Source organism: Sciurus carolinensis, chromosome 9, assembly GCF_902686445.1.
Source record: "Sciurus carolinensis chromosome 9, mSciCar1.2, whole genome shotgun sequence".
Classification (NCBI taxonomy): domain Eukaryota; kingdom Metazoa; phylum Chordata; class Mammalia; order Rodentia; family Sciuridae; genus Sciurus; species Sciurus carolinensis.
The window spans coordinates 54,307,476-54,332,914 of NC_062221.1; the positions used below are offsets into that span (position 1 = coordinate 54,307,476).

The 25,439-nt window shown below is 39.9% G+C and overlaps 1 protein-coding gene and 1 pseudogene across 1 annotated transcript; one reads left to right on the forward strand and one right to left on the reverse strand.

Moving 5' to 3' along the window:
- The first annotated feature begins 6,105 nt into the window (after nucleotides 1-6,105).
- Nucleotides 6,106-15,795, forward strand: LOC124993276 (5-hydroxytryptamine receptor 3E-like). Its single transcript, XM_047565007.1, is given in 9 exon segments — nucleotides 6,106-6,172; nucleotides 8,648-8,811; nucleotides 10,564-10,608; nucleotides 12,907-13,016; nucleotides 13,174-13,343; nucleotides 14,100-14,260; nucleotides 14,632-14,818; nucleotides 15,197-15,436; nucleotides 15,566-15,795. Coding segments are annotated over 9 exon segments (1,374 nt in total).
- LOC124992765 (60S ribosomal protein L6-like) lies at nucleotides 9,274-10,090 on the reverse strand (annotated as a pseudogene).
- Nucleotides 15,796-25,439: the final 9,644 nt, after the last annotated feature.

Genomic DNA, 25,439 nt, shown 5'->3' on the forward strand with positions numbered 1-25,439 from the left:
CATACTGTGGATAAATGAAATAAACAGTAAACCAAAGCCTATTAAAGTTGAGCAAACTTTGCTAAGATTTTACCACATTTTATAACATTTCAGACTTATTTGTACACACTATAAGGTAAATAAAATTTTCTACAACTTCATATTTCCATTCTATAGGCCTTCACTTTTCTCTTTCTCATTATAAAACAAGAAGTCATGTTATTGTAGGACATAACTATTACCTGTTGCCTTTAAAGAACAAAAGTATATCTCATTATCTTGCATGTAAAGTGTCTCTCTGCCACTAATGCTCTGGTAGAACCTCATTCACATATATTAATTGTAGCTGGAGTTTTTGTTGGTGGGTTTATTTATTTATTTATTTATTTTTGCAGTACAGGGGAATCTAACCCATGGCCTTGTGCATTCTAGGCAAGTGCTCTATAGCTGAGCTATGTCCCCAGCACTAATTATAACTTCTAACCAGTGTAATTTTAACTTCACAGAGAAAACTGGGAAGTAGACAATTGTGTTCTGTCACACATGAATATTTTAGCAGATCATAACATAGCCTTCTACAGGCAACCTCTCCACGTGGGGAAAATTGACAGGTCCACTAACACAGTCAGAGACATCTTCTCTGTAGCATATACAAATAAGAAGTAAAAATATGTATATTTGAAACTATGTGTAGTAATCAGTGTTTCAGTTTAGACATTATCTAAACATCCAACAAATATCCATTAACTCTGTTTTGTGTCTGTCTGAAGTTTCAAGCTACCTAATGATCTTAGAAATCATCTTCAATCTGATATACTACAAAATACAATGACTGTGAAACAGTATTTCAGTAAATAAAATAAAGTGATAAATGATCACCATAATAATCAAATTAAACATAAATTTATATTTTTGTGAATAAGAATGCTATCTTATTTAATCAATAAGTCTATAGGTTTAGGAAGAACCTATCCAAGTAGAAAAAGAAGTATAAGCTTCCATTATACTAGACACTGGTGAATTAGAGAAAATATAACTTTATTAAACCAAATTTACCAGTCTCATTTGCCAAAAATTTGCCTAAATCATGTGAATTTGGATTCTTAAAACAATTTTGTGTTTTTTCATATGAATACTTTAAAATCTAGCACACTGAAAGTATTTGACATTCAATTTCTCTATTTCTGGAATTTTACGGAATATTCAGTTTTCCTTAGTACTTACTTATTTCTGCAAGCCTATCAGAACAGAGTTCCTTAAAGGGACTTTACAATCAATGTTACTAATGCCATCTGGAGGTAGAAAGTATTCTGCCTTTACAAACAAGAAATAAAGTCCTCTCTGAATTGCAGACATAAAGACAATCAAACAGATAGAATTTACAGTTTAAATTATAAAATTTCAGTTACAGAGTGAAGAGTAAACACAGAATTGTTACATAAGAATTACACAGAATTACAAAATTTACAAAGCTCAGTGGAGGGTCTTTTAGCTTTCATTGAATTTTCAAAGTGGTGAAGGGTGTATGGCAGGATTGAGGTTAAGCATGAAAAGTGGTTGAAATTTTCATGTTTTGGAGTATAATGTGTTTAAGAAAGCTGTTAGCTTTCACTGGGCTCTCAAGGTAGTACAGGGGGAATCTCTTGGCAGTGGAGAAGGGTCTCTGATTGGCATGTGCAGGTCCTACTCAGTCCTTTAAATTCTGTTGTCTTTATGATGACATCCCTAGTCTCTTGGTCACCCAGCACTTGGCTGACCCTACTGCTAAAAGTCAGTCACTGGTGAGTCTCAGTCTGACTCTTGGCTCTAAAACAGTTCTCCCTCACTGGATTGGGTCCACCATAGCAATCACTGCTGCCTCACTCAGGGCCTTGACCTCCCCAGTCCACTCCACAGCCTCCACTGCAGAGCTGCTTCATCCCTCTCAGGCCCCACACGGTTCCACAGGCCCTAAGTACAGCCTTCATCCCCCTCCCACACAGGACATGAAGGACTTTGGGGTGACCTTACATTTCTCATGGGGACTATGGGAGGCACAAGAGTGCTAATTCAGTTCCTCTCTCTGCCTGAACACTTCACACCTCTGTTTCTACTCTCTAGCAGTTTCCACATGTCAGTTTGGGATCACAAAGACTGGCATTTCTTTCCAGGGCCCCAAATGAGTAGTGGATCACAACCCCACCTCTGCTTAGGGCTTTCCTCCTGACCTATTTAACCTCTCGATATGAAAACACACACACCCACAAATACACTCACACACATACATATGCACTTAGACTTCAGCAGAATTCAAAGTGTGTGATCATACGTAAGTGTGGTCATTTACATTTTTCTCTCCCTCTTTCTCTTTTCTGCTTTCTCCCAAATTTATCAAGCCAGAAGGAACAGGATTTAGTCCTCCTTCTACTGAAGCAGAAATTTTCCATAAGTCAAATTCTTTTGGGGTAGAATTTTCCCTCCCCCGGATTATAATAAAAGAATTACAGAGGAAACCAATTTGGGGGACCACAGAAAGATAGAGTATATGTGTGGTGGGAAGGAGTAGTGAGGGTTGAAAACATTGTAGGCTTTGTATTTTTAAACATTATTCCATTATACATAATTGTCTTAAAATATCTGAAAGGCATCACACAAAAGGTAGAATTAACTTATTTTTTGTCCTCTATTGGGCAGAAATTAGACCAGTAGTGTAATTTATGGGAATGTAAATTTGGATTTTAAAAAAATTTAAATAATTAAAGAGATCAATCAGTGATAAAATGGGATGATAAGAAGTAATGGGATGATGTCTCTGATTAAAGATTATAATAGATAACCTCAAAATTACTTAAGATATAGGTTCTCATCCTTTTTCTCAGAATAAGATTTTTATCAGGTACATCTTCTGGCATTATTTTTAATCAGACTGAAGACTGATACGTCTCTGAGCTGGCCAGCTGGCCATCTACCACTTCCCTGGGTTTAATCCCTAGCACTGAAAAAAAAAAAAAAAAGGAAAATGTTAATACAACTTGAAGCCGTCAATAGATTCAATGCAATCCTTATCCAAATCCCAATTATGCTTTTTTACCCAAATAGAAAAACCCATTCTAAAATTCATATGGAATCTTAAAGGACTCCAAATATTTAAAAAGAAATGCAGAGTTGGAAGACTATTCACAGTTCCTGTTTTCAAAACTTACTACAGAGGTACAACAATCATAATAATGTATCAGTGGCATAAAAACAGATATATAGACCAATGAAATAAAATAAAGAATATGGAATAAAACTTCATGTATGTTTTAGTCAGCTTTTTCACTGCTATGACCTAAAGACCTGTCTGACAATAAAGTTTTTTTAAAAAATATTTATTTTTCATTTGTAGATGGACATAATACCTTTATTTTATTTATTTATTATTTATTTTATGTGGTGCCGAGGATTGAACCCAATGCCTCACACATGCTAGACAAGCACTGTACCACTGAACCACAACCCCAGTCCCTGACAATAACAATTTTAAAGGAAGAAAAGTTTATTTGGCACTCATGGTTTCAGGGTTCTCAATCCATAGATAGCTGGCTCCATTCCTCTGGGCTTGAGGTGAGGCTGAACATCATGGCAGAAGGGTGTGGTGGAGGAAAGTGGCTCAGGATGTCAATCCAGGAAGGAGTGAGGGAGGGAGGCAGAAGGGGAGAGAGAGAGCGAGACGGGGAGAGAGAGAGAGAGAGAATGAGAGAGAGAGAGAGAGAGCTCCACTCTCCAGGGACAAATACATACCCCAAAGGCATGACCCTAGTGACCACCTCCCCTAGCTATACCTTACCTGCCTACAGTTACCACCCAGTGAATGCCTATCAGAGGATTAATGCACTGACTGGGTTAAGGCTCTCATAACCCAATCGTTTCACACCTAAGCTTTCCTGCATTGTCTCACACATGAGCTTTTGGGGGATACCTCATTATCATATCTAAACCATAATAAGGTGAGGCAGGATATTAAGGTGGAAGGGCATGGTGAAGGGGGTGCTGCCCATTCGTGGTGGTCAGGAAGCAGAGACAGAGAAAGGGCAGTCCTTTCTGGAAGATGCACCCTTCCAAGGCATGACCCCAGTGACCACCCCCTCCAGCCATGCCCCACCTGCCTACAATTACCACCCAGTTAGTCCATTCAAACTAAGATGAGCTGATTAGGTTACAGCTCTCACAATCTAATCATTTTACCTCAGAATATTCCTGCATTAACACAGGAGCTTTTGGGAAACACCTTATGTCCAAACTATAATAATAGTTCACCACAATTTTTTAAATGTTAATATTATAGCCAGGGATAGAACTTCTAGAAATGAAAAAATAGGACTGTCAAAATTTAGAAATCTGTAGAAATATTAGAGAGCAGTTTAAACATGATTGAGAAGAGAATTCGTTACCTGGAAGCTAGCTCTGAGGAAATCATTAGGGACACAGATAAAAAGATGGAAAATAGGAAAGAGAGATGTTATAGGCAGCATATGGCTCTCCCAACATGTTCATGCCCTAATCTCTGGAACCTGCAAAAAAGTTATGTGGAAAAAGGGGAATTAAGGTTGCAGATGGAAGTGAGCTTGCTAAATAGCTGACTTAAAATGGAGAGATTATTCTGGATTATCCAGGCAGAATCAATGAAATCACAAGGAACCTTTCTTATAGGTGAAAGAGGAAGAGAGAAGAGAATGAGAACCAGAGGTGGCCCTGTGAGAAAGACAGCCGATGTTTTTACTTTTGAAGATGGAAAAACAGGACAATGAGCCAAGAAATGCAGGCAGTTTTTAAAATCTTAAAAAGGCAAGAAATGGATTCTCCCCTAGAGTCTCCAGAAGGAGTACAGTTCTGATGACACTTTATTTTAGTCCCAGAGACCCATTTCAGACTTCTGGCCTATGGAACTATAAATTAACAAATTGTGTTTCTTTAAGCCACTTATGGTTGTAGTTTGTTACAACAGCAAAAAATAACTAACACAAACCATTAAAAGGCATATAAAATAGAAAGAAACACTAGATATGGTGGTGTACACCTGTAATTCCAGCAACTAGGGAGGCCAAGACAGGAGGATCACAAATTCAAGACCAGCCTGGGCAACTTAGTGAGACCTACTCTCACAATAAAATAAAATGGACCGGGGATGTTGCTCCATAGTAGAGGCTTACCTAACATGTGCAAGGCCCTGGGTTTGCTCCCCAGTACTGGGAAATTCAAAAAAGGGAAACCACTCCAACATATGTCTAACTAGAGAAAGAAAAAGCCAGGCACAGTGGCACACAGCTGTAAGTCCACCTACTCAGGTTGAGACAGGAGGATCACAAGTTTGAGGCCAGCCTAGGCAATTTAATGAGACCCTCATTCAAAAGAAAATAAATAAAGCTGGATGCAATGGGGCATGCTTGTAATCCCAGCAGCTATGGAGGCTGAGGCAGGAGGATGGGGAGTTCAAAGTCAGCCTCAGCAACATAGCAAGGCCCTAAGCAACTCAGCAAGACCCTGTCTCTAAATAAAATATAAAAAGGGTTGGGGATGTGGCTCAGTGGTTGAGTGCTCTGGGTTCAATCCCCGGTACCAAACAAACAAACAACAACAACAACAAAAATAAAATAAAAAGGGGCGGGGATGTAACTCAGTGGTAGAGCACTCCCAGGTTCAATCTTCAGTAACATAGGGGACAGAGGACAGAAAGAAGGAGAGGGAGATGAGAGAGGGAAAGAGAGGGAGGGAGAGAGAGAGAGAGAGAGAGAGAGAGAGAGAATATAAAATAGAACAGAGGAAATGCAATGTTTTTTAAATAGCTGGAAATTTTCCAGAATTGCAGCATTGAATGCTCAGATTGAGGGACGACACCAAGGTCTGAACACGATCAGTACAAGCCATCTATAACCATACCCAATGTGGTGAAATACCCAAGACTAAGAGAAGGTCCTAAAGCAAACTGAACCTCAAGCCTAGGCAAGAACAAGACGACCAGAACTCTCCTTCCAGGGAGGTTATGAATGTCAGTGGTCAACCACTGCTATCAGTATTCAAAGCTGAGCACTAGGTGTGGCCCACGGTCCTTTCATCTGGGTATTCCTTGGTCCTGGTGCATGTCAGAGAAGAGCTTAGACCAAGAAGATGGAAGGAAACTGGTTCACCAGGAAGAGATTTCCCTTCTGCCTTGTTCTCAGTCTTCTGCTTCAAGGTAAGAAAGGGGCAATGAGAGGGGAAGAAGGAAGAACCCTCTGGGGTAGGAATACCAAGGAACTTCTTTCAATTCTCCAACTTGGAGAGATGATCTAAAATAGACATAGTTATTTCATAACTACTTTACCTTGATGCCCCAACAGACTCTCCTTCAAAAGACAGAAAATCCACTTGTAGTTATATGCCACACCAGAGCAAGAACTTCTATTTTTCTTCCTACAACCCATCCACAATTATCTTCTCTTCCACTTACCCTCTGTGTTCATCTGTCTTTCTCCACACAGTGTAATTCTTTCCCTCTACAGGTATGAAACTCACCCCATTGTAGCAAAGTTCCCACCTACTTTTGCCATAACTCTCTCACACACCTACTGGATCCAAGTGCTCCTAGGTAAGATAGGATGCCAGAAGGCAGCAGGTCAAGGGTGAAAGTGAGTATGCTTCTCCTCCGGGGAATTAACATGGCATAGTGGAAAGAGCATGAGATTTTGAGACAGACAGACTCAGTTTGAATCTTGGTTCCTTACTATTCTAGCTGTGTAACCTCGGTGAATTGCTTAACTTCTCTGAGCTCCAGTTTTCCCATCAGTAGAATGGAACCTATCTTTCAGGGTTAAGAGGATTCAAAGAGAAAAGAGCAAGCAACAAAGTGCTTGGTATTTGATATGTGCCAATCGATGTCATCCCTCCCTCTTAGGTGGTCACGTAGCTTCTGGATAAGTGGGCACAGTAGAGGACTGAACCAGAGGTGGCTTTAAAAGCCAGTACAAAGAAGATAAACAAACCGGCCGGGGAGATAGCTCAGCGGGTAGAGTGCTTGCCTCGAAAGCACAAGGCCCTGAGTTCAATCCCCCGGGTTCAAATCCCCAGCACCTCGGAAAACAAATAAACATTCAGTGCTTCTAGAAAGATTCAGAGATTTGTGTGGAGAACACTGTGACTTTGGGAATGGATAAGCCATCTCTCTCATTCCAGGTTGTTGCACTTCCAACCAATTTTCAGCTGCAGAAAATTGAAGTCATTATTAGTCAGAAGAGGGGAGCAGGCAATACCTCAAAAGCCTCAAACTAGAAAGATGGCAATCTACACAGCAAAGTAGAGAAGAAGGAAGGCAGGGATAAATATAGATGTGATTTCTTCGAGGCCCCCAGACTGTAATCCTATCTGATGCCTGTCACTATCTCAGGACTCAGTTTGCATGCAAAGCATGGAGGCAAAATATTAGAAAGTAGGTTGATGCACTAACTCAGCTTACCACATTAGCTTCCCTCATTTGCCTTTCAAGCCCATCTTTGTTGGCCTTGGCAGGAAGTGCCCAGCACCTGGACACCTCTCAGTGATCGCCCCCACCATTCTCCTTGTCGTCCCTGGGGGCATATAGCACAGCAACAGACAAACCTGGGTCAGATCAAGTTCAACTGCTGCCCATTATTACTGTCTAACCTTGGGAAGTTACTGCTTCTTGCACCTTAGTACTAATTCATTTATTTTATGAGAATAAAAATAGTATCTACTGTCTCATAAGAGTGGGGAATAGAATAGTGGTTAGCAGAGTCTGGGAGGAGTAGGGGTGGAACAGGTGGAACAGCGAGGATGGTTAGTGGGTCTAGGGGTGCAGTTGAATAGGAAAGAATGACTTCTAGTGTTCTCTAGCACAGTAGGGTAATGACAGTTGATAACAATTAATCATATATTTCATAATGGCCAGAAGAGAGGATTTTGAATGTTCCTGACACAAAGAAATGATAAGTGTCTGAGGTGAGCAATATGCCATCATGTTGATCTAATCATCACATACTGTATACATGTAGTGAAATGTCACACTGCACCCTATAAATATATACCAAATAAAAACAAGCCAGGTATGGTGGCACACACCTGTCATCCAATCTACATGGGAGGCTGAGGTAAGAGGATCACAAACTAGAGGCCAGCCTAGGTAATAGCAAGGGTCTCCAAAAGCTTAATTTTTTAAAAAAATTATAATAAAATAAAGATTAAAAATTTATTTCACAAACAATTGCTGACCAGGTATGGTAGTACACACCTTTAATCCCAGCAATAGGCTGAGTCAGGAGGATCATAAGTTTGAGGCCCACCTCAGCAACTTAGCAAGACCGTGTCTCAAAATAAAAAATTAAAAGGGTTGGGAATGTAGCTCAATAGTAGGGCACTCCTGGCTCAATCTCCAGTCTTCCCTGCCCACCAAAAGTTTGCTGGTAAATGTACAATTAACATATATAAATGGGAAATAAAATGTTATAAAGTTATTTAAAATTGTATCTCATAGGGCATTGGAGGATTAAATGAGGTTATCTCTTTAAAGGACTCAGAATACATCTGGCATACCCAATACTTAGTACATGTTAGCTGTGGTTATTATCATGGCTGCCCCCTGCCCCACCTGGGGACTCTTCTCATAGGGAACACAGAATTCTACCCCCTCATCTCAGACATTTGGTGTCTACTATAGGATGGGGCAGTACTTTCACCATCAACTGCTCAGAGTATGGCCCGCATGGGGTGGATGAGACTGTTCTGGATTCAACATTCGACAGAAAGTTCCATTCAGTCATTAACTTCATTGTCCCTATCCACGTCAACATCTCCCTCAGGATATCTGCCATCCTAGACGTAGTAAGTGCTGACCCCTCTATCCTCCTTGGTGTTCTTAATGTTTTCCTAGCAACTGGCAAGACGATCCCCAGAGTTCTAACCACTTTGTAGCTTCTTCCACCACTGTTACATGGCACTTTCCTTTATGGGGAATCTCAAAAGCCCTATCCAGCTCATCGGGGTGACACATAACAGAACATAGAAGAGGCTATCTTTTCTTCTCACCTAGTGATTCTCTACTCTGGCTCTATGCCAGTGTCCAGGATCCACGTTCAGAGGTTCTGATTGGCTGCAGCCCAGGCATTGGTTTTGTTGTCATCATCATTTTTAATGTATCTGCTCTTTTTTTTTTTTTTTTTTTTTTTTTTTTTTGCGGTGCTGGGGATCGAACCCAGGGCCTTGTGCTTGCAAGGCAAGCACTCTACCGACTGAGCTATCTCCCCAGCCCTGTATCTGCTCTTTAATTAAGTTCTTGTAGTAAATTTAGAACACCAACTTGTGACGATAAACTCCATTTGTCAAAGTAAAAACAGATTGCATGTGGCCCTGCAGCTGAGGAATAGCTTTGGTTTTTGGTAAAAATTTCAAGTCCGCAGCTTTCTGATCAACCTTGAGCTGCTCTGTAATTTTGTTTTTCTCTTTCTTTGTGTGGAAGACCTCCTGGAACCTGGGCTTCTACAACTTTCTTCTTCCTGAAGTCGGCATTAGTGAGGTGTTTTGAGATTTTCATGATGCTGATAACAATTTTTGTAGAGGTAGTGATGACAGATTTTTGGTGTGTTCTATGCAGAGGAACTAGATTGGGGAATCCACAAGTTTCAGCAAGTCCTTGCTCAGCTGCTTCAAGAAAACCACCCTTTTTCCTCTGTGCACCCTGTGAGGATGATCAAGATGGTCCTGGGAGTGATCTAACTCACAACCTTCTCATGTGCTGATTGAAGGGGTTTTTTTGGCATTGGTCAATAACTCACAGCACACATTCAGGAAGATAACATCTAGAAATTTTGGGAAGAATGATACCACCATGCTTGTCACCGTTAACTAGTTTTGAGACAGTAACTAGAACCTTATCCCTCTTTTCACCCTTGGATTTAGCAGCTGAGTGTTTCCTCTCACACATGGTTTTTCTGGAATACATAGTAGATCAGAAGTATCTGCCAAGTTTTCTATCTAGGACAGGGTTTCAGCTGCAGTGGGGCTTCCCCTTTTGGGGTTTTTTAGCTTCAGAGTTACCCTTTTTAGCATTACCAACGGCATCAGCCTTCTTGGTTTCAGGTTTCTTCTCCTCAGTGTCCGCCATCTTGAAAATGGGAAAGAGAACAAGGCATTCATATTTTTAAGCTCCTCAACTTATTCCAAGATGGCTGGGTGTGATGGTACACACCTGTAATTCCAGCAAATCAGGAAGCTGATACAGGAGGATTGCAAGTTTGAGGCCAGTCTCAGCAGTTTAGTCCCCATCTCAAAATAAAAAAGAACCAAGGACATAACTCAGTGGTAAAGTTACATTGGATCCCCAGCAACACACACACGTGCACACACACACACACACACACACACACACACACTCTTACCAGCTACAAACTTTCCTGTCCATAGTCCAATATATCTATTTTGGTCAAGCCTTTGTCCTTGACCTATACTATTGGCTTTGATCACAGCATCATGTTTATATACCTGGGAGGTTGGTAAACAAAAATGGGGAGTGGGTTGTTGGGGGTGAACAGAAATTTTACAAGCAAATATGCTGTAATCAGGAAATTCTTTTGGCAGGATGAACAGCTACAGATCATGTCATCATTCCTGTGGCTGGAAATGGTATGACCCATACATTATTTTCTCTCTTCACTACAGTTGGGAAAGACTTTAAACACAGATATAATTATGACCTTTTATGAGGCCAACCCACATAGGAAGGAGAAATTGAAAAATCTACAACAATGGTGAGAGGCTTCAATATATTGCTTCTGAAAATCAAATAGAGTACTAGGGGAAATAGCTCAGTGTGAAGCACTCGCCAGCATGTGGAAGGCCCTAGATTGATCCTCAGCACAGCAGGGTCTAAGAAAACAGCAATAACTCAGGCAGAAAAAGAGTAAAGCTACAGTGACTTTTAAGAACAAGATTAATAACTTAATCTAAACCAAACATGGTGGCTCATACCTGTAAATCCCAAAAGCTAAAAAAGGAAGAGGAGGCAGGGTACCACAAGTTCCAGGCCAGCTGGGGCAACTTAGTGAGACCCTATCTCAAAATAAAGTAAGAAGGTCTGAGGATGTCGCTCAGTAATAGAACTGGAGACCTGAGTTCAACTGCCAATGTCACAAAAAGAAAAAAAAAAAGAAAAAGAAAAAGAAAAAAAAAATATATATATATATTAATCTAATAAACATTATCAAGCTTTGTGCCAGTTAATATGCATAGTCTTTTCTGACACACAAAAGAATAGTCCCCAAAACTGATCACACTTCTGGTCACAAGGAATATTCTAACAAAATTGAAAAATCAGAAATTGTCTACATCATATTCTCTGACTACAAAAAATAAGGAACTAACTAGAAAAGGAATTCCCCCAAGAAAACCTTGGTTCTTGGGAATTTAAAATTAAACTTCCAAATATTTTGGGCTAAAGAGAAAACAAAACAATTAAATAGAAATTATGAACTAATTAGAAATGAAGAGCACAACATATGAAAATCCATGGAATGTAACCAAAGCATAACTCAGTAAAAATCTTATATCTTGAGTGAATTGATTAGAAAACAAAGTGGGAATGTGGGAAAATAAAAGTAAATGAATTAAGTTTCCAACTTGAAAAGCCTGATTGTAGGGAAGAAGGGAGCAGAGAAGACAGTAACGATCACCAAACCTTGCTCTCAAAGTTCTCACACCCATGTTACCAGCTAAGATTCACCATCTGAAAGTTTAATTAGAAATGCCCTTGAGGCCTGAGGGTAGAGCATGTGCTCAGCCTGTGCAAGGACCTGAGTTGGATCCCCCATACCACAATGAAAGAGAAATGCACTTGATCTGGGGCTCCACCCAAGGATGGGACCAACTGTCCCATCCTACCCCAAATTGAGGAGTTCTCAGGACACGGGACATGCAATGCTAAAACCGAAAATCCGAGACAAACCAGGTGGGGTTAGTCACCCTAGGAATTGAAATGTACATTTCAACTTGATTCCTAGGTGTTTTCTATGGATGGTGAAGTTTGAGAAGCACTGCTCTCATACAAACTTTTAGTTAATATGCATAGAGCACCCTGTCCTGGCTGTGTTTCCAAAAACCACAGCCACCAACATTGGTAGTGTCCTGAGACCAGACAAGGCAACCCTGAGTTGGATGATTCTTGAAAAACATTTTCTGGAGGAGATGACCAGCATGGAAAGGAGAGTTGATCACCACAAAGGTGGTGCCTGGCATCCACCAAGTTCTTAGCTTCAAAGAACCCAAGGACCTATAAAAAGTTTCCTTACAAGAGAGACCAGGGAAAGGGGCTTGGAAGACACTTAAGACCTCGCTAGATACTAATACATAAAAACTTCTGAACAACATTACAGTTCATAAAATCCTTCCATAGGGGCTGGGGAGATAGCTCAGTCGGTAGAGTGCTTGCCTTGTAAGCACAAGGCCCTGAGTTCTATCCCCAGCACCAAAAAAAAAAAAATCCTTCTATACACTCAATTTCATTTACTACCCACCACTTCCCTTATCTAACTCAAAGAAATTTCTAGCTCAGAAAGATTGAGTTACTAAATTCAACTCTGAATTTCATTCCTACTACAGAAAAGAGAGGATGTCCCTGACCATCAGTAATTTCCCACTCAAGTGGGAAAGCAGAAGGATGACATTTTATGGAGAAATAAACACAAGGAGATTCAATTTTATCTGAAATTTTGATTTTTTTTTGGGAAAAGAGGGAAATTTAGCAAAATATTAAGACTCCACAAAGTTGGAAGTCTCATTATATAGAGGTTCATTATATTATTTGTTTAAACTTTTCTATTGGATTGAAATATTTCATGACTTTAAAAAAAAATACATCAAAGGGCAGGAGAAAATAATCCCAATGTATATTGGGCTCACGTCTCTCTTCCACCTGGATGGATCTAGATCTGGGATAACCCATCTATCAGCTGGAACCCAGAGGACTATGAGGGCATCACAGAGATCAGTATGGCGGCCAAGAACCTGTGGATCCCAGACATTTTCATTGTTGAGTTGTACATATCAAAGGCTGGGGAAAGCCATCTCCTAGTACCAGTAGAGTTCACATTCTACCATTGGGGCCACTAGAAGTGGTCTTAGATGGCTAAGAAACAGCTAGAGAGATAAAGAGAAAAGCCATAGCACCAGTCTCCTGCTGCATTTCTCTTATAGCATGGATGTGGATAAGACCCCAAGAGGCCTCACAGCACTTGTAAGTAATGAAGATCGCATCAGGTACAAGAAATTCATAAGGGTGACTAGTATCTGTAACTTGGACATCTTCTATTTCCCCTTTGACCAGCAAAACTGCACACTCACCTTCAACTCATTTCTCTACACAGGTAAGTTGCAGTGGGGTCTCAGGCATGGGGTGAATGAGAGCAACCAACAAAACAACAAAAAATAAGATATAAAGAAACCTTGAGTAAATGGTGACCAAGGAGTGTGGGTGGAGCAAAGAATAAAGTTTATGAGCCAGGCATAGTTGTGCATGCCTGTAATCCCAGTGGCTCAGGAGACTGAGGCAGGAGAATCTTGAGTTCAAAGTCAGCCTCAGCAACTCAGTGAGGCCCTAAGCAACTCAGTGAGACCTTGTCGCTATTAAAATATTTTAAAAAGGCTGGGGATGTGACTTGGTGGTTAAGTGCCCCTGGGTTCAATCCCTGGTATCAAAAAAAATTTTTTAATGACTAGGCTTTAATGGCTAGGTTGTGGGTCAGTTGTTAAGCACCCCAGTTTCAATTCCTGGTACCAAAAAATAAATAGATAAATAAATAAATAAAGCTTATGGATGTTTAAATATTTTCCATAAAAGACTGAAGTCTGTCTTGTTCATTACCATCTCCAGCTCCTAGAAAAGTTTCTGACATATGGAAGGTACACAAAAATATTTGTTGAACAAAAGGGTAGGAAAGAGGGGGCTGGGGAGATAGCTCAGTTGGTCGAGTGCTTGCCTTGTAAGCACAAGGCCCTGGGTTTGATCCCCAGCTCCCCCCCCCCAAAAAAAAAAAGATTTCAAAAGGGTAGGAAAGAGAAGGCAACTGATGGTCTAGGAAACCATATCCTTGGAAAACTATTTGGATGGTTCTCACTTTCAGTGAATAACATGGTGCTGGGTGTGGAGAAAGAAGGGTGGGAAAGAACAGACAAGTTCCAAGACACTGTTCAGGTGCACGGAGAATGGGAGCTCCTGAGCATTAAAAAGGCCATTCCAGAGATATCCAAGGCCACTAAGCTGTATGATCAGATCATGTTCTATGTGAGTTTGCTTTTTCCTTCCTTGCTTGCTTGCTTCTACCCTTGCCTAGAGTCTCCACCAGATGGGTTTTCCTCTAAGTTTCAGGGTCTTTCAATCTTTACACTTGTGCCTGACAGAGGCCAAAACCCTCTCTCCTGGATTCCCAGCCTCACTCTCCAAAAGTTTGTGGCTGTGCTCAACCTCTTGGCAGGTTCTATACTGGATGGTGAGGCTGCACTCCACATGGCTGCAGATCCCAGGGCCATATCAGACCATGAAGAAGACAAACAGAAACAGCCACTGCAATTCACAGCAGAAAACGGCTATCTATCCTAGATTTGAAGTTTCTTCCAAATTCCTTATTTTACTTCGCTTCCTCTCCTCCCCACCAGGTGGCCATCAGACGCAGGCCTAGGCTGTATGTGATAAACCTCCTGGTACCCAGTGGCTTTCTGGTGGCCATTGACACACTCAGTTTCTACCCGCCAGCTCCATTCAAGATGACCTTTCTGCTGGGCTACGGCATCTTCCTGCTCATGATGAATGACTTACTCTCCGTCAGTGGCAGCCCCCTCATCAGTATGGCCCCTCCCACTTTCCAGAGAAGCAAAGGCAGCAGGCGACAGGGAGTGGCCAGAAGAACAAGCCACTATTCCACTTGGGGAGGGAGGCTTCTGAGGAAACACTGCATTTTGGAAAGAGGCTCAAAGTTTAGATGATGCTGCCCACAAGCCGGTTTTGGTGGCACATGCCTCTAATCGAATTGCTGGGGTGGGAGACTAATAAGGTAAGAGGATCACAAGTTCTAAACCCACCTCAGCAATTTAGCAAGACACTATCTCAAAACAAAATATAAAAAGGGCTGAGGATGTGGCTCAGAGATTAAGCGTCCCTGGGTTCAGTCCCTCCCTGGCACAAAAATAATTTAAAATAATAAAGAAAGAAGAATCTGCCCAGGTTTAGCATAATTTTCTTTGCCCTATGTCTCCTTCGCCCTGTGTCTGTCCCTGATGGTGGCCAGCCTCCTGGAGACCATCTTCATCACTTACCTCCTGCACCTAGCCCCCACCCAGCCCCCACCCATGCCTGGGTGACTCCACTCCATGCTGCTACACTGCACCAGCCCAAGGAGGTGCTGCCCCACTGGACCCCAGCAGGGGAACAAGGGCCCGGGTCTCAGCCCCACCCACCTGCCTGGTGAGGAAGCCAGCATTGCCCACTTTCCCTTCCCATGACCCCACTTCTCTGCTCCTGCCTCCTCCTCTGACTCCATTCTTGCCCAAGTGACCTGCACATTCCATGGCTGAGTCTCTGTCCCCCACACAGGGCTGAAGGAGCCAGTAGACTTGGTGGGGAAGGTGCCAGGACCCAGAGAGACAGAGCCAAATGGGTGTCCTGAATCAGCAAGAGCCCAGTGGGAACTGGAGGCCCAGAAACAGAGCTTGGTGGAACTGTGGGTGGAGTTCAGCCACCTGATGGACACCTTGCTCTTCCATCTCTACCTGCTCTTCATGGCCTCCTCCGTCATCACAGTCATTGCCCTCTGGAACACCTAGATACAATGTCTCTCTGTTCCTGCAGATCCCAACCCAGAGCTGCTTATGGCCTCTTAGGGCCAGCCAGATCTTTTTGCCTTCCTGTGCACCAACTGTCGAATACCCAAAGCTTAACAATTCCACCTGTTCTAATCCAGCCCTGCTGCTCAGTCACATCTCATCCCAGACATTTCCCTTTGTTCCTGCTTATCTGTGGGCTTCCTTCAGTCCTACTCCATGGTTCTAGATCCCCTTAGGTCTTCTGAATACAGCAGGTTCTACCCCCTCTACCCACTAATTTGCCTTAATAAATCATTTTGCAGAGATCTCTGGCTCTTTGTCATGTTATAGGGTAGGAACTTACTTATGCAGAACTCATAGTCCCCAAATATCACCCGTGCATCCCTCTGCCTGTGGTAAAGCTTTGATGTCATTAAGAGTGACCCTCTCACCTCAAATCCAGTGTAGCAACTGTTCTGTTGGAGAAGTTTTCATTCTCTAAGTTACTTTCAAGGTCTCATTTTCCTATTAGTAGATTCTTTCAATTTACCTTTTCCCTTATCTTGTACTGATTTCATCTTAATACTCTCCTAATTTCTTTCTTCCATTTGATTCCTTTTCTTATTTTCCAAGTTGAATTTTCAAAGTATTCTCATTTTTCTGCAAATTTTCCTCTGAGATCAGATTTAGCTGTATTCCAGAGGCTTTATGATAAGGTGTTCTCCTTTTATTAATTTGTATATAAGTTATAATTTTTATTTTTCTTTCCTCCTTGATCTAAAGGCTAGGAAAATGGTTTTTTAATATTTGTGGATAAAAGGGTTTTATTATTTTTAACTTTCCATTGTTAATTTCCACCTCCTTGGTTCATGATTAGAGAGCATGGTCTTTACATTAAAACTTTTTTGGGGAATTTATAAAGCTTTCTTTCTGGATGAAAGTATGATTGATTTTGTAACCATTTCAGGACATTTAAAAAGTATATGTCCTGCCAGGTGTGGTGACACATACCTATAATATCAGAGACTAGAGAGACTGAGGCTGAGGATCACAAATTCAAAGCCAGACTCAGCAACTTAGTGAGACCCTGTCTCAAAATTTAAAAATAAAAAAACAGGGCCAGGGATATGGCTCAGTGGTTGAGTGCCTTTGGGCTCAATCCCTAGTACAAAAAAAAAAAAGCATATGTTCTTAAGCTGCGTAGCTCAGTGCTAAAGCACTTGCCTAGCATGTATGAAGCCCTGGGTTCAATCCCCAGCACTGCCAAAAAGGAAAAAAGAATATATATATGTATATATATATATGTATATATATAGTATATATACATATGTATATAAATACACAAGTGTATATATATATATTCATACATATGTATAAATACATATGTATACTCTATATGCACATCTATTAAACAGATTATTGGTTGCATTATTCAAAACCTCTTATATCAAAGCTTATTTTTTTGTCTACTTGGTCTGTTGAAGCTCAGAAGTATTTTATTCAAGTTCTCTGGGTAGTTGCAGTTTTTCTTTTATGTAATTGTTAGTACTGCATAAAAGTGTATGGTTGTTGTATCTTGAATAATCTGATTTTATCCTTTGATAATGTTACTGTTCTGTTCAGTGTGTTTTGCATATGATTTCCATTTGATTCATGGCAATGCTGCAAATCTTTGCTTTTGCTCAGCATTCTTTTTTTTTGGTACTGGGGATGGAACCAGGGTCACTTAACCACTGAGCCACACATCCCCAGTTCTTTTCTGTATTTTATTTAGAGACAGGTCTCACTAAGTTGCTTAGGGCCTGGATAAGTTGCTGAGGCTGTCTTTGAACTCATGATCCTCCTGCCTCAGCCTCCTGAGTCACTGGAATTGCAGGTGTGTACCACCACACCTGGCCTCATTAATTCTTTATTAATTTTTGGAAAAGTAATAAACATACAAGGTGCAAACATCAAAAGACATAACATGACATGGAGTAAAACACAAGTCTCCTTTCTAACGTTGTTCCCAGCTCCTTGCTAGAAACAACCACTTATTTTCTTGTGTATCTTTCAGTATGCCTCTTTATTTTCCACCTTGCCTTGTCTCTGCTTTAGGTGCATTTTCAGTAAACAATATAAGGCTGTGTTTTCTCTAATTCAGTATCTTCCTTTTAATAAATGAGTTCAACCTGTTCACATTCAGGAAAAATGATGCACTCTGTTTAATTCCTTCCATGTACTTTATGGTTACCATTTATATTCCTTGGTGCTGTTTTCTCTATTCCCCCCCCCTTTTCTGACATGGTCTAGTATTCTACTCATATTTTTCCTGCTATAAATTTGAAGTTCTATGGTGCCTTTTTAATTTCTGCTCTTGACTATTTTCCTAACAGATAAAACTAGAACTCTATTTTTTCATTAATATATCAAAACTGAATTATAATTCTGCTCCCCCACTAAATGTTATATTTTCCCATTCTTCCTAACCCCAGAAAAGTGAAAACTAAAAAAGAGGGTTTTAAAAAAAAAGTTTGCTACCTTCATCTCAACACTTAGGACCTGTAGAGTTTAAACTTAATACTAGGCTATTGTTTTTTTCTTACATTATGATTTCATTTTCAAGGATCCTTGCTTTTTGGTCATTTCCCCACTTATGCCATATATTTAACTCTTTTTATATTATGGAAAAATTTTTTCAGAAAATCAGAGGAGTGAACATATTCCTAAAAACAGCTTAGGTTATACTGCGGTGATAAATTAAATATAAAATATCAGGAGATGTACACAGCAAACGTTTATCTGAGTGTTTATATCTAACACTGGTTGCTGGGGAGTAAGGCTGTGCTCCACAAGTCACCACAGGAGAGGAAGAAGGAAGCACCACTATCTTAGTGATGCACCTCCCCAAAAGTTCATGCCTTCCTCAGTTCCCACTGCAGGAAATGAAGAGCACACGTGATCCTTATTTGTTTTGACACTTTGGTTTGGAGGATGAATGTGGTCCTAGTTTTTTTTTTTTTTTTTTTTTTGATACTAAAGATTAAACACATGGGTGTTCTAAAATTGAGCTACATCTGCAGCCCACTTTAATTTTTTAATATTGAGATAAAATCTTGCTAAATTGCCCAGATTAGACTTGATCTTCCAATCCTTCTGCCTTAGACTCCCAAGTAGCTGGGATTAGAGGAGAGTTCACTATATCAGGTTAACTTTGGTCTTCTGTATGCTTTTGTATGAGAGAACTGAATCTTCTCTGTAACAGTTTTTCTCTTCATGCAATAGTGTTTTGTTAACTAACCCTTTCATCCCCTCCCCAAGAAGGCAACCCCATATCCCACTATACTAAGAATCACAGGGCTGGGATTGTGGCTCAGTGGTAGAGCACTTGCCTAGCATATGTGAGGCACTGGGTTCAATCCTCAGCACCACATGAAAATAAAGAAAGAAAATGAAGGTATAAAAAATTCTCCTATTAAAGGCTGGGTTTGTAGCTCAGTGGTAGAGTGCTTGCCTAGCATGTGTGAGGCACTGGGTTCAATTCTCAGCACCACATATAAATAAAATTTACAAAAGGTCCATTGACGACTAAAATAAAAAAAATCCCCCTATTAAAAAAATAAGAGTCATGATATTTTTCTTACTCAGGTCCTTTTGATCCAGTTTCCATCACTCTTATCAAATGACCAGCAAGGGCTGCTCACTGGACCATAGAATGATCTCATCATGCCTGAATTTGGGTGGCACTCTTTATATCTGATGATGTGAAAGAACAGTTTCTTCAGGATCTGAAAGCAGAGATGGTAAAGAAAGGCATCAGCATGGCCTTTACAGAAAAGTTCCATGCCACTGAGAAATTGTATGGATCAAGTGAATATCTCTGTCATGACTAGGGTCAGAGTTCCATCCACAAGTATGCATATAATATATGAAGATGAGGAACACTGACTCATTATTGTAGACATGGCAAGGTAATTTTTTATACTGGGGATTGAACCCAGGGGTGCTTTGCCACTGAATTATATCCCCAACACTTTTAATTTTTTATTTTGATACAGGGTCTTGCTAAATTTTTGAGGATCTCACTAAGTTGCTGGGTCTATCCTCAAACTCACAATCCACCTGTCTCAGCCTCCCAAGTTATTGGGATTACAGGCATGTGCCTGCAGGAGAATTTTAAATGACAGGGAAGGTGTGGATTGTTTCAGAAAAGTGGGAATGCTTTGTATGACTTGGACCACATACTGTATCCTTTCTGTGGAAACCTCATTTCCCAGTGCTAGGAGGGAACTGTTTACTTCAAGCACTTTCTCAAGACAGTTAACTTTCCCATACCCAGATAACTTTTACTTCAGTAACTTACGGTTCCATAATTTTCATTGCTGGCCTTCCGATTTAGTGGCCACATTGGAGTCTGTCTACCAAATTTCTCCTCAGAGTTTATGCCAGGAAATTTTACCATGATGACTATTTCTGATTTCAGCTTTTTAGCAGAATTTTAAAAATAGCTTTTCTTGGTATTGATGGGTCATCCCAATAAGAATGGTTCCAGAGATTCAGTCCATGGTTAGCTGACTCCACACCTCTGGGCCAAAGATGAGGTAGAACATCACGGCAGATGGGTGTGGCAGAGGAAAACTGCTTGGTTCATGATGGCCAAAAAGAGGAGAAGGAGAGAGAGAGAGAGAGAGAGAGAGAGAGAGAGAGAGAGAGAGAGAGAGAGAGGGAGAGAGAGAGAACTCTGCTGTTTTCACTGCCACCTGGTGAACACATTTTAAGTATTTTCCTCAAGCAACATACTATGTATATACTCTGACCTCTGAAAGTGTCTTTTGTGTGGCCAATAATACTTTCTTGCTAGGTAGAGATGGTATGGGTATATAATCAGAGCCCAGCCCACCCCCATTATCTACATCTGTTATTCTAGTTTCCAATATCTTAGATGAGAAATCAGAGATATTCTGATTCTCTCCCCTGAGAGAGGACATGTTTATAAGAATTTTTATTTATCCTTGAAATGAGAAATTTCATTAGACTGTTTCTACATGTGTATGCCTTTCCATGAATCCTATCTATGTCTCAGTGGCCCCTTTCAATGTGGATATTCAAGTGTTTCTTCTGCTTGGGAATTTTTTTCTAGGATTTAAGTACCATTCTCTTCCTTTGTTCTTGTACTGTTCTGGAATTTCTGCCATTCATAGATTAGGTTTCATGGGTTTTTATTTTTATTTTTTTCATTGCTAGGGATTGAACCCAGAGCTACCTTCCCAGTTCTTTTTCTTCATGCTTTTGCTTCTTACTGGTTTGGCTTTGTGTTATGACTAACCTTTCAGACACCAATTCTATTCTAAGTAGTGATCAATTCTACTCTGAGTTCATCTATTGAATGTTTTCATTAAAAATAAGGGCCTTTGCAAACCCACATGAATACAGTTATCTCATACTAGACAAAGGCACCATAAACATAGATTGAAGAAAGCCTCTTCAATAAATGGAGTTGGGAAAACTGGAAATCCGCATATAGAAAAATGAAATTAGACCCCTATCTTTCATCCTACATAAAACTCAATTCGAAGTAGATCAAGGACTAGACATTGGACCAGAGACCCTGCACCTACTAGAAGAAAAAGTTGGCCCAACTCTCCATCATATTGGCTTAGTAACCAAATACCTTGCAAGAAGTAAAATCAAGAATCAATAAATGGGATGATATCAAATTAAAAAGCTTCTTCTCAGCAAAGGAAACAATCAAGAATGTGAAGAGAGAGCCTACAGATGGGAGAAAATCTTTGCCACTTGTCCCCAGAAAGAGCATTAGTCTCCAGGGTAAAGAACTAAACACACACACACACACACACACACACACACACACACACAAACCTAATCAATAAATTGGCTAAGGAACTGAACATACACTTCACAGAAGAAGAAATAAAATTGGTCAACATATATATGAAAAAATGTTCAACATCTCTAGCAATTAGAGAAATGCAAATTAAAACTACACTGAGATTTTATTTCACTCCAGTCAGAATGGCAATTATCAAGAATACAAGGAACAATAAATGTTGGCGAGGATATGGGGGAAAAGTCATACTCATACATTGCTGGTGGGACTGCAAATTGATGCAACCATTCTGGAAAGCAGTATGGACATTCCTCAGAAAACTTGGAATGGGACCACCATTTGACCCAGTTATCCCACTCCTTGGCATATACCCAAAGGACTTAAAATCAGCATACTATAGTGATGTGGCCACATCAATGTTTATAGCAACTCAATTCACAATAGCTAAGCTATGGAACCAATGTATGTACCCTTCAACAGATAAATGGACAAAGAAATTGTGGTACATATACACAGTGGAATATTACTCAGACATAAAGAAGAATGAAATTATGGCATTTGCAAGTAAATGGATGGAACTGGACACTATCATACTAAATGAAATAAGTCAATCCCAAAAAACCAAAGATTGAATGTTCTCTCTGATATGTGGATGCTAACTCACAATAAGTGGGGATAGCGGTGGGGAATAGAAGTTTACTAGATTAGACAAAGCAGAATGAAGGGAAGGGAAGGGGGACGGGAATAGGAAAGATGGTACAATGAATCAGACACAATTTTCCTATGTTCATATATGAAAACACGGCCAGTATAACTCCACATCATGTACAACCACAAGAACAGGTCAAAATGCATTCTACTGTCATGTATAACTAAAAAGAACAAATAAAAAAAATTATGGATGAAAAATAAGTAAATAAATAGATAAGGGTCCTTGGGTTGGGCTCAGTGGCACTTGCATATAATCCCAGTGGTTTAGGAGAGTGAGGCAGGAGGATCTCAAATTCAAAGCCAGCCTCAGCCATTTAGCAAGATCCTAAGCAATTCAGAGAGACCCTGTCTCAAAATAAAAAAAAAAACACTAAGGCTCTTTAATTTCATAAAATCTTCCAAGTATTCTAATCACATTGTAAAATTATCTTCCCTTTTTCATTAATCCTGCTTCAGTTGGAGCCATCCTTGATTGATTGATGTTGGTCATTAACATGGTTCATTTTATGTGTCAAAGTAGCTAGGCTATGGTGCCCAGATATCTGGTCAAACACTAATCTACATGTTGTTATATAGGTGTTTTTAATATGTAATTAACATAATCAGCAGAGTTTAAATAAAACAGGTTACTCTCCATATGTGGGTGGGCCTCATCCAACAGTTAAAGTCCTTAAAAGACTGCTGTTTCCTGAATATGAAGGAATTCTGCCTCAAAACTGCAACAAAGAAACTCTGCCTGTTTGCAGCCTGCTGGCCTACCCTGCAGATTTTCCATTCAAGACCATAATATCAATTCTCAACTGAATTCCAGTCTGCCAAGTCTTAGCCTGACCTATAGACTTAGTTCCCATCATCAGGTGAGCCAATTTCTTAAAATAAATGTTTCTGTCCAACTTTCTGAGTAAGAAAATCATGGCTGATGCCTCTTATAAATTTGCAGATCTTATTCAACATCTCCTTGAGATACATACTAACCTGGAACTCTACAGGGTTGGCAGTTGCAGGCAATGCAGTTTCAGTTGAGCTAAGTGCCATGATACAAATCTAGAACAGGATGGTTCATGTTGACCTGGAAGCCCTATAGCTCTAGATTAGTATCTTTTAACCACAACTTCCAAATAAATAGAAAGTTCTTAAAAAAAAAAAAACCTCTGTGTGTGTTCTATTTTATTGTTTCTTTGGAAAACCCTGATCAAACAGTTATTCTTCCTGTAACTGAGTCCCCCTTAAATAAATTATAAGGACTTTTGCCTGCTTATTGATTTTGTGTTCCCTCAAAACCTATGTAAGTCATGCTGTGAGATTCTTTTGAAGAGCAAACCATCTATACTGTGGAGAGCCTAGAATAGTCTGCTTTTAACAACCAGTGATCAAACATTTTCTTCCTGCTGAAGCACATGAAGGCATTTTTCAATTCCCAGGTCAATCCAGGACCAAGTAACAATCTCTCCCATCTGCAGGAACTGGAAATAATTGAGCACATGTGTGCAGCTCCTTTCGTCCCCTGCCATGAGCCCGTAGGTCCTCTAACCATCACAGCAGAAAAAGAGCAGTTAGAGGTAGCTCTTCCTCAAGCTCAGAGTTTCTACCTGCTGGGCCTCTTTGGAGGACTGTGAAGTTCTTTATGTCTTTACACCAGTCTCAGATGAGGTGTCTTTGGGGATAAATTAAAATGTACTAAAGCCAGCTGTGGTGGTGCACGCCTGTAATCCCAACAGCTCAGGGGGCTGAGGCAGGAGGATTGCGAGTTCAAAGCCAGCCTCAGCGATTTAACAAGGCCCTAAGCAACTCAGAGAGACCCTGTCTCTAAATAAAAGATAAAAAAGGGCTGGGGATGTGACTCAATGGTTAGAGCCCTTGGGTTTGATCCCCTGTACAAAAAAAAGGTGGCAGGGGCCTGAGGTTGTGGCTCAGTGGTAGAGCGCTGGCATGTGTGAGGCCCCAGGTTTGATCCTCAACACCATATAAAAACAAAATAAAAGTATTGTGTCCACCTACAACTAAAAAAAATTTTTTTTAAAGTACTAAAACTAGATTATGGTATTAGTTGCTCATCTTTGTAAATATACTAAAAAAACTGAATTATATACTTTAAATAATCAAACTACAGGACATGTAAATTATATCTTGGAAACACTGCTTTAGGAGAAAAAACTATATTCAGTGACCTTTTACAAAGTAACTGATCAGATCTTACCAAAAGTGTCAGAGTCATGAAACACAAGAAGACACTAAGGAATTGTCACAGATTGGAGATTATGGAGAGGTGAAAAATAAGTGAGATGTGGGATGATGATCTAATCATGAAACAGAAAAATGATATCGAGAGGGAAATTGTAATTATGAGAAAGTCTGTAGTTTATTCAGTAATACTGTACCAGTTTTAGCATCCAGGCTTTTATGATTGTACTATGGTTTTATGTGAGTTGTTAACATTAAGGGAAAAGCATATCGTCCATTAAATGAGTGCAGAATTCTGTTTAAATCCACTAGATTAAGATGAATGTGATGTTCAAGTCTTCTGTGTCCTCACTTATATATCTGCTCGATCTATCAAACACTGAGAGAAATATATTTAAAATGCCTAACTATGATGGTGGACTTGTCAATCATTTCCTATCGTCACTTTTTACTTAATATGTTGTGAAACCTCATTTAAGAGGTATCAAATTTAAAATACTTTATCTTCCTGGTGAATTGTAACTCTAACACTATAAGGTAAACATTTCAATGTCTAGTAAAATTTATCAACAGACTCATTTTGGATAGCATTTGACTTAATGTATCTTTTTTCATCTTTTTTCTTTCATCTTTTCTGAGTCCTTTTAGGTAGGTCACTTGTAAACAGTATATTGCTGAATTGTATTTCTTGGTCCAGTCTTTACAAGAATAATAAATGTTTTAGATAGACTATTTAGTTAAAATGTTTATTTAGAATGTTTTAACTCTAACTACCTCCTTGCTGATTTCTATCATAGGTAATGTTGCATTTTTTATAACTTTTCAGTTGAGACATTAATATTTTATATCATTAACTATATTTAGATTTACTCATGCATTTAGTGTTTTCTTTACAGTATCTTCAGACCCTCGTTCTAGAATTTTATCCTTCCACTTCAGGTATATC